Source organism: Schistocerca cancellata, chromosome 4 (assembly GCF_023864275.1).
Source record: "Schistocerca cancellata isolate TAMUIC-IGC-003103 chromosome 4, iqSchCanc2.1, whole genome shotgun sequence".
Taxonomy (NCBI): domain Eukaryota; kingdom Metazoa; phylum Arthropoda; class Insecta; order Orthoptera; family Acrididae; genus Schistocerca; species Schistocerca cancellata.
In genome coordinates, this window is record NC_064629.1 from 322,038,851 (window position 1) to 322,053,562 (window position 14,712).

Here is a 14,712-nt window from a genome sequence, read left to right on the forward strand (position 1 = left end):
AACTTGGCATCTGGTAATGTTATTGATGAAAGATCAGTGATATACACAAGAAAAAGTAAGGGCCCTAAAATGGAACCTTGCGGAACCCCACATGCAATTTAGTTCCCAGCTGGATGATGCCTGAAACCTTAATACATCTCTCTTTCCTAATAGCACCCTTTGTTTCCTGTGTAAGATACAAGATCTGAGTCATTTTACAGTATTCCCTGTTACACCATAATATTCTAATTTACTTAAAAGGATATTGTAATTTACATAGTCAAATGCCTTTGACAGATTACAAAATATACCAGTTGCCTGCAATTTTTTGCCCAATGAATTAAGTACATTTTCACTGTAAGTGTAGATAGCCTTCTCAATATCAGAATCCTTTAGAAATCTGAACTGTGACTTTGACAGTATGTTATTTGAGATAAGATGGTTATAAAGCCGATTGTACATTACTTTTTCTAAAATTTTTGAGAATGCTGGCAAAAGTGAAATTGAACGGAAATTTTATGCTATTTCTTAATCTCCCTTGTTAAACAGTGGCTTAACTTCAGCATATTTCCACCATTCTGGAAATATTCCACTGATAAACGACTGGTTACACAGATAGCTTAATATGTTACTTAACTCAGAATCACACTCGTTAATTAACTTTGTTGATATTTCATCATACCCACTAAATGTTTTTGATTTTAAAGATTTTATGATGGACATTACTTCTGCTGGGGTAGTGGGGTGAAATTCATATTATGGAAGTTGCTTGCAATGTCTGGTCTGAGGTATTCCATAGCAGCATCTACAGAACCTGACAACCCCATATTTTCAGTAACAGTTATAACATGTTTGTTAAAAAATTCTGCAACACTCTACACATCCGTCACCAACGTATCATTTACTCTTAATGCTATTTGTCCCTCTTCATGTCTGGTTCTACCGGTCTCCTCTTTCACTATATACCATATTGTCTTTATTTTGTTCTCTGATATGACTATCTTTTCCTTGTAATATATTTACTTTGATGTCCGTATTACAGTCTTTAATATTTTGCAGTATTTCTTGTAATGTGCTGTAGCATCAATATCAGAACTGTTTCGGATTCACAGATACAGTTTTCTTTTTGTTTTATAAGATACCCCCATTCCTTGAGTAATCCATTGCTTCCTTGTAGACTTTGTTCTAACCTTGGTTAGTTTTGGGGGAAAACAGTGTTCAAATAAGGTAAGCACTTTATTATCAAACATGTTATATTTTTTATTCATGCTATGAGCGTTGTATATATCACTCCAGTGAATGTCTCTGAGGAGTGTCCTAAAATAATCAATTTTTGGCTTATTGATTACCCTCTTGAGCTCAGGTTTAACAGATTTTATATCCTGTTCAGTAATAACATTTAACAGAAGGAACTGCATGTCATGGTCTGAGAGGCCATTGACTATTGGTTTTGTAATACATTTTTTTTCATTGGACTTTTCTATAAAGATATTACCAATGGCTGTTTCTGAGCAATTGGCTGCCCTAGTGGGAAACTTTACAGTGGGAATTAAGTTGAATGATAGTGTTACTAACTCAAATAAGTTCTTATTGGGAGAGTCTTTAAGGAAATCTACATTGAAGTCACCAGCAACCACTATTTCTTTGCTTTTGGTTTTAAATGGACCAGTACAACGTCAAGGTGGTTTATGAACAGATTAAAGTTACCTGCAGGTGCTCAATATACGCTTAATATTATGAAGGATTTTTTGTGAAATTCTGCTTCTGTTGCACATGCTTCCATATGCTGTTCTAGGCAAAATTTATGAATGTCTAAGTTCTTAAATTTATGACAGTTCCTGATGAGTGTGGCAACTCCTCCTTTCTCCGTTTCTGCTCTACAAAAAATGAGACGCTAACCTAAACCCTGTAACACCTAAAAGTTCTATAGCAGTGCTCACATGATGTTCAGAGATGCAGATTATAGCGGCTGGGTTTGTGGACTGTAATTCATCTATGCAGATAATTAACTGCTTAATTTTATTTCTCAGTCCTCAGATATTTTGATGCAATATAGATAGCTGACATTTCACATTGACTGAGTTAAAATTGGGCCTATTAAAACTTAGTCATCTACAGATATTAATGACTCGCCTTTTACTTTCTTCACAGTGTGTTTGGTCTTCATTTCAAGAAATCCGTATGTGGGCTTGGACTTAATGCTGAGTTGCGATGGCTGGGATCGAGTTGTAGTATCTGGGAAAGCATGTTCATCTGATTACTCATCATCAGTTTCTTCTTCATAATTACTGACACATGCTCTTGTGAGAGCATTGATTTCCTGCTCAGGTATTGGAGGCAAATTTCCTGCAATATTTGCTAGTGAAAGTTTGAAGATTGGAACTATAATCTGAAGCTCCTTTTGCCAGTAATATGGATTCTTTCGTTTGCTTCCACTAAGAGTTGATATCAGACTCCTTTAAAATACTATTCTCATATTTTTCCATCTTTCCTTACAGGAAGCAACTACAATACAAAGAAAACTACATTACCAAAAAAATTCCTTCCCCCTTTTTGTTAATGCCTATATTGACCAAAGCTGTGTTAAATTTCAGATGTCTATCACAAATGGTATTCGAGAAAAATGTACATATTTTTTTCAATAAATTTAATTTAATATAATATGATTGTTTTAAATAATAAGTCAGGACCCTGTAAATATTTAGTTGTATTCCTTTAAGTATAGTCCTTTTGGTGGCAAAATTTAAGTTGTTTACATTTCATAATAGGCAAAGAAAAAATTATAAATTTTAGTAGTGTAATTTTGCCTACACCTCCCTTTATAACAGATACTTGGGAAGTGGGAAGCAGTCGCTAATCATTTTATTTCCCTCATGGGAATTGTACCATCAGAAGAAAAGTGAAAGAATACTGCAAAGCTATTTGGAAAATGCTGCGGAAGAAATACATGCCAACCCCGGGAAAAAAAAACATTGGAAATAAATATCATAGCGTTTTCAATCTCTTTGGAACCTATCCAAATGCAAAGGCACGATATATTGAAAACATACACTGCTGGAACAAAAAAAATTAATAGACCTGGAAAGACGACGTTGATTTTGATAGTACTGATAATGGTTTGAACTTCATCTGTCAAAAAATAGCATAGTGACATGCTCACAGCCAAAGGGATCATTGTGATGCAAACATGTGAAGCAAGCACGGATCCATGCCACTGAGACGCACTCGTGCTTTCTGCGATCAGATGAGCAAGTTTGAAAGGGGTCAAATTGTGGCCTTCCGAGTGGCAGGGTGGTCCTTTCGAAGAACTGCTACACAAGTTTGGTGTACTGTGTCAGTTGTGTAACAATGCTGGTGTCAGTGGTCATGTGATCGCTCTCACAACCATAGACAAGGTTCTGGATATCCACGCAGCACAGATGCCCACCAGGATTGTCGTATTGTACAGGCAGCAGTGGCAGATCATGCAGCTACCACAGAGCAGGTGAGATGACTTGTGAGGCCCAGATTTAGAACACTAACTGTTGTGATCCAATTATTAGAAGTGGGACTAAGGACATGCACACTTCTACATGTCTTCCACTCACGTCACAGCATCCATGTGCACGGCTCAACTGGTGCCATCAGAGGACCAGTTGGAAGATGGAATGGTGTGCGTGGTCTTCAGTGATGAAAGCAGATTCTGCTAGGATTCAAGTGATGGTCCTTTGCTAGTACAGCATAGATCTGGTGAGTGCTGTCTCATGGAGTGCATTTGTCCAAAACACACTTGGTCCACTCTAGGCCTTATGGTCTGGAATGCAATTAGCTACAACTCTCATTCACCTTTGGTATTTCTGGAGGGGACACTAATCAGTGCTCAGTACATGCAGAAAGTTGCTAGACCTGTTCTTTTGCCAGTCTTGCAACAGGGAGGTGATGTGGTGTTCCAACAGAATAATACTAGCCGACACATTGGCCGTGAAACTCAACGTGCTCTGCAAACACGCAGCAACTTCCCTGGCTAGCACAATCTCCAGACTTGTCTCCAATCGAGTACTTGTGGGATATAATGGGATGAGAAGTGACTTGCGTGACTCATCAACCAACAACTCTTACAGAACTTACAGATTATACAGGCATGACACAACATATACCAGGACAGTATTCGCCACCTGTAGGATCTACTGATTACCAGAGTCAGCGCCTGAATTGCCGCTGATGGAGGCTACACCATTACTGATATGATTGCTTCAGCATTGATCGATAACACGTATCTCAGAACCACTTGTGGTATTGATCGGTAAATGTAATCATTTCATGTACTCTATACACACTATTGCAACAATAAAACTTGAGTGAACTGAAAACCTCTAAAAGGTTGTTCTAATTTTTCCCAGAAATGTATATGCATTAACAGAATTACTGTAAGTGACTCAACAGATTTCAACTACGAGTCATATCATTCAATTGTACTAATGGCTGCAATGATTCTGATGGAGCCTTCATTGTGACTTAAACAGATATCATGACTTTACAATATCAAGGTTCCTATTTTATTTTGTTGATCATGAAGCATTTCCTCTCAAGAAAAATCATATGCAACCTTGTCCCAAAAAAGACTGAAAGACACAACACGGATTTTCAACCACAAATTGAGCTGGGGTCGGGAATCTCTAGAGTATGTATTCAGCATTATGAACCAAAAGTTTTAAACTTTACAAATGCTATAACTTCCAAAATAATAATAGGATAACAAGAGCTGTGTGCTTGCTGGACAACTTCATCAGAAACGGAGAAGGGAAAATGTATTCAATAAGTGAATGTGACCTTCACCATGATTAAATTGGAGAACCGACACAAGTAGCTGCCACCACTTCCATTGATCACACTTCAACCACCCATGAATTACGAAATCATTTAAAACAATATTTTCTGACATCGAAAGTTACTTTACCTTGGCAGTGGAAGTATTGTGTGAACAATAACTAAATCAAAATAAAGATAAATATCATTTTTGCAAGCAGATAATAGATTAGTTGTTGCTCTAATAAAAATAGTTCACAGTAAATTTTAAAAAAATCACATGATACTAAACAATACTGCACCTAGGGGCAATGAACACTACTGCACATTTTCCAAAATTTCATATGTATAGTGATACTACTGAAACAAAAAACAATTTACTTATGACTTGCATCAATTTCTCTTCCCACAGCTTCCCATTCCATTTCCACGGCCATTTTCTTCGAATACTCTGAGAAACCAAGATTATGTAGATGTGGATGCCTCTCCACTGCTTCTGCCAGCTTGGCCCAAACAGCTTTGACCCAGTCTGACATGACTAATGACTATGAAAGAACACCCACTTTTGGGATAGTCGCATCAGTGTCGTGACGCTGCCAGAGCAGTTGCAGCGGAAGGAGTTGCGTGGGAGACACATGCAGGTTCCGTTGCACATGCCTCTCAGTTGCGAGAGTGGACAAGGTACAATACAGTACAACAGGTCAGACTCACAAACGGCTGCCGTCCGACACCTGACATTTTGTAGCAGTTGCATTGCACCAGTGGACGAATGGGCTTAGTGTCAATGAAAAAATGTAATTTATTCTGCAACAGAGCCTACAGTTCCCAAGAAAGGCGACTCAGAAAATTTACCAAATTTCAATTCCCATTTTTAAATAAAAGTTTTACAAGTTTTAGTGGATGTACAGAGATCAACTGACATTGCTCTAAAACACAGCAGTTCAATTTCCATAGCAGATTTTCATGACTCAGTGATACTTGAAACACTGGTTGCAGTTGCATAGTAAATTGCTCTCGTATGGTGAGCTCCAAGCAAGTAATCAACTGTAGGCAAAAGCACCAGTGACGCATTGCTCGAGTGTGGGGCCATTTTGTGACCATCCAGATTGCTATTTTAAAGAGTCGCAGTTGACGTTTCATTTGATAAAAGGAACAAGAAGAAGAAGAAGAAGAAGATGATGATGATGAAGATGATGATGATGATGAAGAAGAAGTGAGATGATGGCATCAGATGTGTTGAGCACTTTTTCCCATTTCTTCTGCTTCCAAAAATATTTAAAGCTTTGTTTTTAATTTCTTATAATAATTTTAAACTAGTTGTGAAAATGAATTGTTAAGAACATTTCAATAGTTATATTCCATGGATACAACAAGTAATGTTTTCTGGGATGTGGAAAGAATCCGTAAATGTGCATTTAATGTAAGTGAAATACAGTGAAATGACATTACCTTACTGTATTATAATGCTCCAAATTTAATAGTTTCTGTGAAGAAATTTTTCAGTGGGGTGGAAGGAGTTTCCCAATATAACATTCTTTAATTCAGTCTTAAATTCCATTAAATTATCTGTATGCATTTAGTATCCTCTGGCATGTTGTTGCATACTTGTATACCCATTTATCTGACTCCTTTCTATACTAATGTTAATCTCTTGAGGTCTTTGTAGAGGTTGTCTTTAATCCTAGTGCAATAATCATTATTTTCGTACTGTATTGTCAAAAGTAAAATTTTGATAATGCACAAGGACATTGATGAAAATATATATTGTGAAATAGTTGTCAAAATAGCAGTTTTTTAAAGAGACCTCTGCAGGGTGTTTTTCATTTGTCATCAGATACTTGTCTTATAACAGGTGTTATGAATTGAATCTTTGATCTAATAGTAATACCCCAAATTTAACAGTTTCTATTTGTTGTATTTCATTTTTTGGGAAACTTCTTTTTAATACTCATGGAGTTATGTGAGAAGTGCTAAACTATATATACTGATACTTTCAAAATTCAGTGGTACTGTTTTGCCTTGAACCATCTACTGACGTATAAAAACACTTCATTAGCAATCTTTTTAACAAAAGGAGTGCTAATATTTTTTTTCATCCATGCTCTTGTATCATATGCAAGAAGAACAAAATTTGCATCTTCTGAAACTGCAAGTGGAAGATCGTTTATGTATACTAGTAATAATGGAGAACCTAAAATCTAACCTTGCAGTACACATTTCTGTTTCCTTCAAGTTCTAACAGATATGTGACTGATATGGTCCGGATGCAAGTTTCTTTCTATCCTTTGGGTAAAATAAAAACCATGAATCTGTTGTGCCTACTTCTCCATAACATTGCAGATTTTGCATTGTGATATATATAAATTCTTTAACTCAGTCTTAAATTCCATTACATTATCTGTATGCATTTAGTATCCTCTGGCATGTTGTTGATGGTTCACACAATCAAAAGGTCTCATCAAGTCACAGAATAGTCCTGATGGTAGGAATTCGTGATTGATTGAGCCTATTAAATAATCTTTCAAGATAAATACAGCCTGTTCATTACACTGTCCTTTTTTGAAATCGAAACTATTTCATGTATTAAGTGTATAGAAAAGTTCTTGTACATTATCTTCTTGAATTTTTTTGAAAATATTGGTAGTAATGAAATGGATCAGTAATTGTTTACTAACAATTTGTCTCCTTTTTAGTGAAGTGGTTTGACAACAGCACGTTTAGGTGTCTCTGGAAAAATACTACTATGAAAAGATTCATTGCACAAGTAACTCAGTATGTGACTAAGTTCAGCTGAGCAACACTTCATTATTTTACTAGTGATTTCATCATAACTGCTTGAAAATTTGTTTTTATGACAACTGATGACACTGAAAAATCCTGTTGGAGATGTTGGATGTCATTGCATTTTGTCAAACATCTTTTGGAAAGCTTTTCTTAGGATCTTTAGAGCATCTGCAAAAAGAAGTGTTCAAACATAAATTATTAGTAGTGACAGAAAAATGTTATTAAAAGTTTTTATAATTTTAAGACTATTTTTGATCATTTCATCATCTAGCTTTAAAGAAATTTCATTTTCTTGATTTGTTTTCCCTGTCTAATATTTTACTGTGTTCCAAATAGTTACCTTGTTGCTGCAGGAGCTCATTTTTCTTGAAAGTACATATATGTTCGTGCTGTAATGACTTGACCTAGAATTTTGCAATGGAGCCTCTAATGTGGGTTTAACCCTGTCATCATCTGTGTCCCTTGATGCCAAGTAGAATCTATTCTAGTTATACACAGTATTGCGAGCCTATATTTGCAATTGTGGGTGTAGGTGCGTTTGATACACCGGTTAATTTCTTGGGAAACCATTTTTCAAAGTAACTTATGACTATGTTAGAGAATACATTATATTTTCATAAGAGATTTTATGCATTTCTTTCCAGGTGGTATTTCGCAAAATTTCTTGCGTACCTCAGTTTCTTTTTCATTTAATACCGTTGTAATTTTCCAATAATTTTTATGTATGCCATGCACACTGAAGCTGAACATCAACATTTGATAGTGAGAGCAGCAGAACATCCATCTAGCTGAAGTTACAGGAGCGCCTACACGGTAGTGGGAGACTGTGAATGAGACCGACAAGTTAAACGGCCTTTCTGATTGTCATGCTAGTTTTCATGACAGAGATCGAGGAGGGTGTTTCCAATAGAGCAATTGATTGGTTGGTGTCACTAGTAGGCTATGCCAGTTCGTCGGTGGACGGTTACATATGCAAGTTTTCGTTGCCTTGAAAAAAGCGGCTTGGTGTCAATTGAAATGTCTATCGTGGATTTGAAGATCTTTGACAACGCGTGCGGTTTTCAAATTTAGTCTGCGAAATGGTTGCGGGTTTGAAGGATTGTATGTTGGCGTAATTGAAGAAATATTCTACAACTTTGGGAAAAATGGCTTGGCAATTCGTAGGCGAAGCAGCGGTAAGAGTGCTTACAATTTTTAATGTACAGATTTTAGTGAGCACTTACTGAGTTCTGTTTTATGTATTAACAGCGATTATTGAGCATTGTTGTCCAGTCAAAGCAAGTTTTTATTTTTTTTATTTTTTTGCAATATTATGTATAAAATAACAGTGCTTAATGGTTTGGAGAACTCTTACCTAATACCTCCAGTAGGTTTGTTTGCGAGTAGATATTGTAATATTTTATTGAATTTACCGCTTACCCCTGTCTGTAATGCATGGCGTGCTAGATACTTTACGATTTGCGGTGGCAGCAAGTGTTGTGAAGTAAGACAGTTGATAACCTTGACCATTGTTTAACTGCAGTCTAGGCGTCAATATTGTGTGTTAAAAGGATGTGTGTGTGTCTTGGCAGCGCTTCTTTAAGCAGCCCAAGTATAGGACACTGTCGTTCAAACTCGGTTTGCAGGCAGCGACGGACAACACTATAAATGCTGGAAAAAATCTGGACCCGATCACAGGGACACTGACAAGGAATAGTATTTGTAGTGATTCACAAACATTAGTGCTTGCTGTGGGAAATCTTACATGTAGTCACTTATAACGGCCTATCTTAGTGTGTACAAAAATGAGACATTTGATGATTATTGCGACGTTTCCGTGATACATAGTTTTGCCAAAGCAGTGTGCATCTGTATCCCAAATTTTTGGGGTATCCGCCACATTTCATAACTTATTTAATGCATGGTTCATGCCATATGATGGTCTTAGTTGATCATAGTAGGCAGTAGCAATTTGAGAGTTGGCACATCTAAACTTGGTGTTGGTTGGCACAGCCAGTGTTCTGCAGTTTTTGATTTTTGTTCTGTTGTCTGGTATACCTCCAGGGTTTGTCACATCTGTAATTGAAACTTCTTCAAATAATTTTGTTTGAATTTTAATGTAGGTACATTTCTAAATATTGTATTCATTTTGTTTTGAACTTTAGAAGCTGCAACTTGGGGCACTACAAAAAGTTACGATCGTAATGGGCAATGAATCGTGTGATCTGGATTCAGCTGCATCTGCCCTTGCGTATGGCTACCTCCAAAACTGTATGGCAAACAGAAATCCTAATATTGGTACGGTAATACCAATCCTAAATATTCCTCAGGAAGACTTTATTCTGAAGACCGAAGTTTGTTATTATCTTAAAAAGTGTGGTGTTCCACTCGGGAACCTGTTTTTCAGGTAAGTTGGAAAACTTATTTTCATAATTATTTTATGCTATATACAACACAAAGATCTTGAACATTGTTACAAATCCTGTAAATTGTGGACCAACTACGAAGTGGGAGGTTACCGAGAGCTGCAGGTTTCTGATTGATTCAGTGATCGTAGTTGGCCTTACATTTGGGAAATTGTTAGAAAAAGGAAAAGTACTGAACATTGATACCACCAGTCTGCTGTGACCCATAAAGTCATTGAAGTTCCAAACATTAGCTACTAATTGAAATCCAGTGTGCATGAAATACTCGCGAATTGTAGTTATTCCATTGACATCACAGCCAAACTCCCACTTTTCAAACTAATGTAGACTTTGGTTTATTTTACATATCAGTGTCACCACAACCTATATTTCTAAAAAATATAGAAGCAAAAGAAACACTTCCACTGCTTTAACACTGTGCATGTATAAAGGAACAGGTCAAATCTGATATCCTTATTGGGAGGTTCAGCCCACTCAGTGGGAAAGACTGGCTCTGTTTACTGAATGAGTGTTACACTTTAACCCTCTAAAAACTGCCATAAAACTCTAGGTGCACAGTAGAAAACTGGTTTGAGGAAAAATATTGACATGATATTTCAGGAGCACCACATACATGCAGTGTTGGGCAGAACCCTGGGTTCAACAGATAATGAGAACGTGCATAAATAACTGAAGAATTTGGTGTCACATTCAGTGAAACTTTGACAAGTGGGGAAGAAAAAGTTGAGCGTAAATGAAATGATTACCCAGCAAAGCAAACTGAAGAGATGGCTATGATGGTAACTCGGTCGTACTCTTTTAGAAAGAGAGGTGGGAGATAGTAACAGCATAAACTATGGTATTCTTAAGAGTGGAGAGCTATCAAGCAGTTTTTTTTACTCTGAAAGCTAGCAAGCTTTATTTCTTTTTTTGTGTCCCCCCCCCCCCCCCCCCCCCTGTTGACGACTAAACATTTCTGCTTTTCACCTGAGTGGTTTCCTTTACTCCTAAAGAATATACGTAGCACTAATATGTCACTGCAAGACATTGGTTGTACACTCTGATAGACCCTTGAGCATAGCATGCTACTGACATTATCTTTTGCCGGTATCTTTGCAAGTTTATTCCATGTTGGTTGAAGATCAAGTCGTCCCTAAAATATTTTTTTTTTTTTTACACAGTCTACAGAGTATTTCACAATTCCTATTACAGGCTTGTTGGAGGTGATTGTGGTCTATTAAATTTTGTTACGAACCCATCTCTAAGTATGTACCATTTGGCTGTAAGATAAATTGAAAATTGGATCACTTTCTAACTGCCCACATCAGGGTATGCAGATAGTGGAGACAATGAGGTTTGACCTGTGTGCGCTACAAGAGTCCATGGCATGGGCGATGTTTAGAGTACTTGATGTTGGGTTCTCTTCTGTGTGATAAAGGACACCCTATATTTTGAGTGCAGGAGATCTGTGGAGCAACAGCCAACCCTAACAGTTGCGAACATAACAGATTTTCAGAGCTATTGTAGTTAGACAAAACTGGCACACAATGTCTAGTGCTGTCTTCTCAATTTGGGTGCATACCTTGAAGTGAGAGATTTAAAAGTGATCTGATCTAGAAATTTATTTTATCTCAAAATATTTTCGAACATTTATTCCTTGTCAAAACTTAATCTACTGAGTACCTATAAAACCTGTGAAGTCTAATAGGAATTGTGAAACACCCTGCATAGGTTTATCATCTATGCTTATTCTGACAGTTGTGTTCCCCCATGTTGTAGCATGTGCTGTTTTTCTTCATGTTCAACACCAGTTTATTACGTTCTGCTCAGCTGCAAACATCCTTGAGGGCTACATTTGGCATTTTAACTAGGACTTGCAGTGTTATATTAATGACTGACGTTACTGTCATCACTAAAGGGATTTTTTTTTTTTCTTCAGTTTGTACTGTCTGCAAAATTGTTGGCATATATTAAGAAGAGAATTGGATCCAATGTACTGCCTGGAGGAATTATATATATAAAGGGATTTTTTTTCTTCATTTTGTACTGTCTGTAAAATTGTCGACGTATGTTAAGAAGAGAGTTCTCTTCTTCAGACAGTACAAAATGAAGAAAAGAAAATCCCTTTAGTGATGACAGTAACGTCAGTCATTGGTATAACACCGTAAGTCCTAGTTAAGGTGCCAAATGTAGCCCTCAAGGATGTTTGCAGCTGAGCAGTATATAATAAACTGGTGTTGCACATGAAGAAAAACAGCACATGCTACAACATGAGAGAAAAAAACTGTCAGAATAAGCATAGATGATAAACCTATGCAGGGTGTTTCACAATTCCTATTAGACTTCGCAGGTTTTGAAGGTACTCAGTAGATTAAGTTTTGACAAGGAATAAATGTCCGAAAATATTTTGAGATGAAATAAATTTCTAGATCAGACCACTTTTAAATCTCTCACTTCAAGGTATGCACCCAAATTGAAAAGACAGCACCAGACATTGTGTGCCAGTTTTGTCCAACTACAATAGCTCTGAAAATCTGTTATGTTCACAACTGTCAGGGTTGACTGTTGCTCCACAGATGTGCTGCACTCCAGTTATTTTTCTATTAAAACTGGAACAATTTGTTTGCTATTCCTCTCACACCTAGTGCTAGTTTCTTTCTTAGTCTAGTATTTTATGGTCAGTGGTGTCGAAAGCCTTGCAAAGATCTGTTCCACATTCATTCTTGTGAAGAGCTTAAAGTACTACTTTTGTTAACTCTGTAATGGCCAATACTGTGCTTGTGCTTCATTAAGAAGGTTGCATTTATCAAGGTAACTCATAAGTCTTTCATGGTGTATATAATTTATTTTGCGAGAACTGTGTCTACAGCTTGAGTGCAGCGTGGGGAGGAGTGGGCAGAACGCTCAATGATATCCAAATGCGATCCAATGCTGTAGTGTCTTGAGTAGCAGTTCTTTTTTCAGTGTTGTGTAGTAGCATTCTGCAGAGGTCAGACAAACAATAGTTGGACAAATTGCTATCTGATTTGATGCTGGTAGGGAACTCATTTGTGCCGTTTGATTCATTCAGTGTAAGGAAAGGCCCAAGTATTCTGGTGAAACAGAGATAATTGTTTTTGCATGAGAATTTATGATCAGATCCTGATAAATTCACTGAATGCATGAAAATATCTGTCTCTATGTTTGATGATTTCCATGCAACTGTATCACTGGAGGAAAAAGTTACCTTCAGATAAATGAAATCAAGAATGTTTTATTTTAAGTGGAAAATAGTATTACATAATTTAAATAAGTTTGACTTACCAATACTGTACAAAACTTTTATGTTTTACATTCAGAGAAGAGGCTTTTGTTGTCCTGCAGTTTTGTGGGTTGGGCCAAACCTGTTGTTAGCTTTATTACCTGGCAATAATGAATAGAGGGATAATGATTGTTTCTTTACAGTTTTCCTTGCCAGTGTAGTATGTGGTTTAAGACTAATGCTGATCTTTGTAATGTCATATTAACATTGTTTGTCAAGGCAGTAAAAAATATTTAGAGGTATCTGAAACCAAAAGTGCACTTGGCATGAGGTCTGCAATACAGATAGTGCTTGTTGTGAATTGGTTGCGAATGCAGTTTGTAATTCTGCAACAGTAACATAATGTTTTGTTACCAGATCCATTAGATGTCCAAATCAGAATGAAGGTAAGAGGAATTAAAGATAAATATTGTTTCTTCCATAAATGTTGTTATCCAATTATAAGTATCAGAATACAAGCAAATGCATATTAATTAAAACTGGCTTGCGCTCTCAGACAAGAAGTGAAGTATCCAGAAGGCACAGTAGGATGTCAGTGTGATTTTATACACCAGACAATAGACAAGTATACAAGTGCAGTTATCTGTGACAGGCAGAATGGCTACCGCAGAGTACATTAGTGTTTATTGAACCTGACAAGGAATATAAGGTGAAAGAGAAGCATTAGATTTGAAGAATAGGGTTGTACCACGTGCTTGTGTGGCAGCATTGTCAGGTCAAAGAGCAGCATTTGATCATATTGATCACTGTAAAGAACAGGATTGTGTCGTGGTCATGTGCAGTAGCATTGTAAGCACCAGACAGAACTGGGAAGGAGCATGATTGTGGGTCTCCATTTGGGCAGTTGGTCATATTTTGTAATATCCAAATGCCTCAGATTGACAGCACAGTCATCATAAAGGTTCTGGTTGACCACACCTGACCACCACAATGGAGGATTGCCATATTGTGCACCAAGCACACTGTAACCACTTCACATCTGTGCCTCCCATTCGAGAAGAAATAATGGACTCCCTGCAACATCCTGTGTCATACTGCATAGCCCAACTCTGTAGTAGTGCCATGATCAGGAAGCATGGACAGCTGATGAGTGGTGTCGCATTGTGTTCAACATTGTGCACTACCCCAGATATATCGAGCAAGGTGGCGCAGTGGCTAGCACACTGGACTTGCATTCGGGAGGACGACGGTTCAATCCCTCTTCCGGCCATCCTGATTTGGCTTTTCCATGATTTCCAAGACCGATGACCTCGCTGTCTGGTCTTCTCCCCCAAAACAACCCAACTACCCCAGATAATAATCATCAGTGAGCATGTTGGCGACCTAGAGAGAGGTCCCATTCTTCCAGTGTTTTGGGTAGGCACAGTGATGTCACTGCTGGCATTGTGGTGCGGGGAGCCATCTGGTATGACTTAAGGTCTCAGCAGGATGTGATTGATTGGACACTTGTGGCACAGTGGTGTCAGACTTCTGTGTTTC

General features: G+C 37.4%; 1 protein-coding gene across 1 annotated transcript in view; it reads left to right on the forward strand.

Moving 5' to 3' along the window:
* Positions 1–8,569: 8,569 nt before the first annotated feature.
* LOC126184750 (exopolyphosphatase PRUNE1) overlaps positions 8,570–14,712 on the forward strand; it is a 188,149-nt gene continuing 182,006 nt past the window's right edge. Inside the window, exons 1-2 of the mRNA XM_049927290.1 lie at positions 8,570–8,723; positions 9,693–9,934. Of these exons, the coding sequence (XP_049783247.1) occupies positions 8,694–8,723; positions 9,693–9,934 (272 nt within the window). The 5' untranslated portion in view covers positions 8,570–8,693. The remainder of the gene's footprint in view (positions 8,724–9,692; positions 9,935–14,712) is intronic.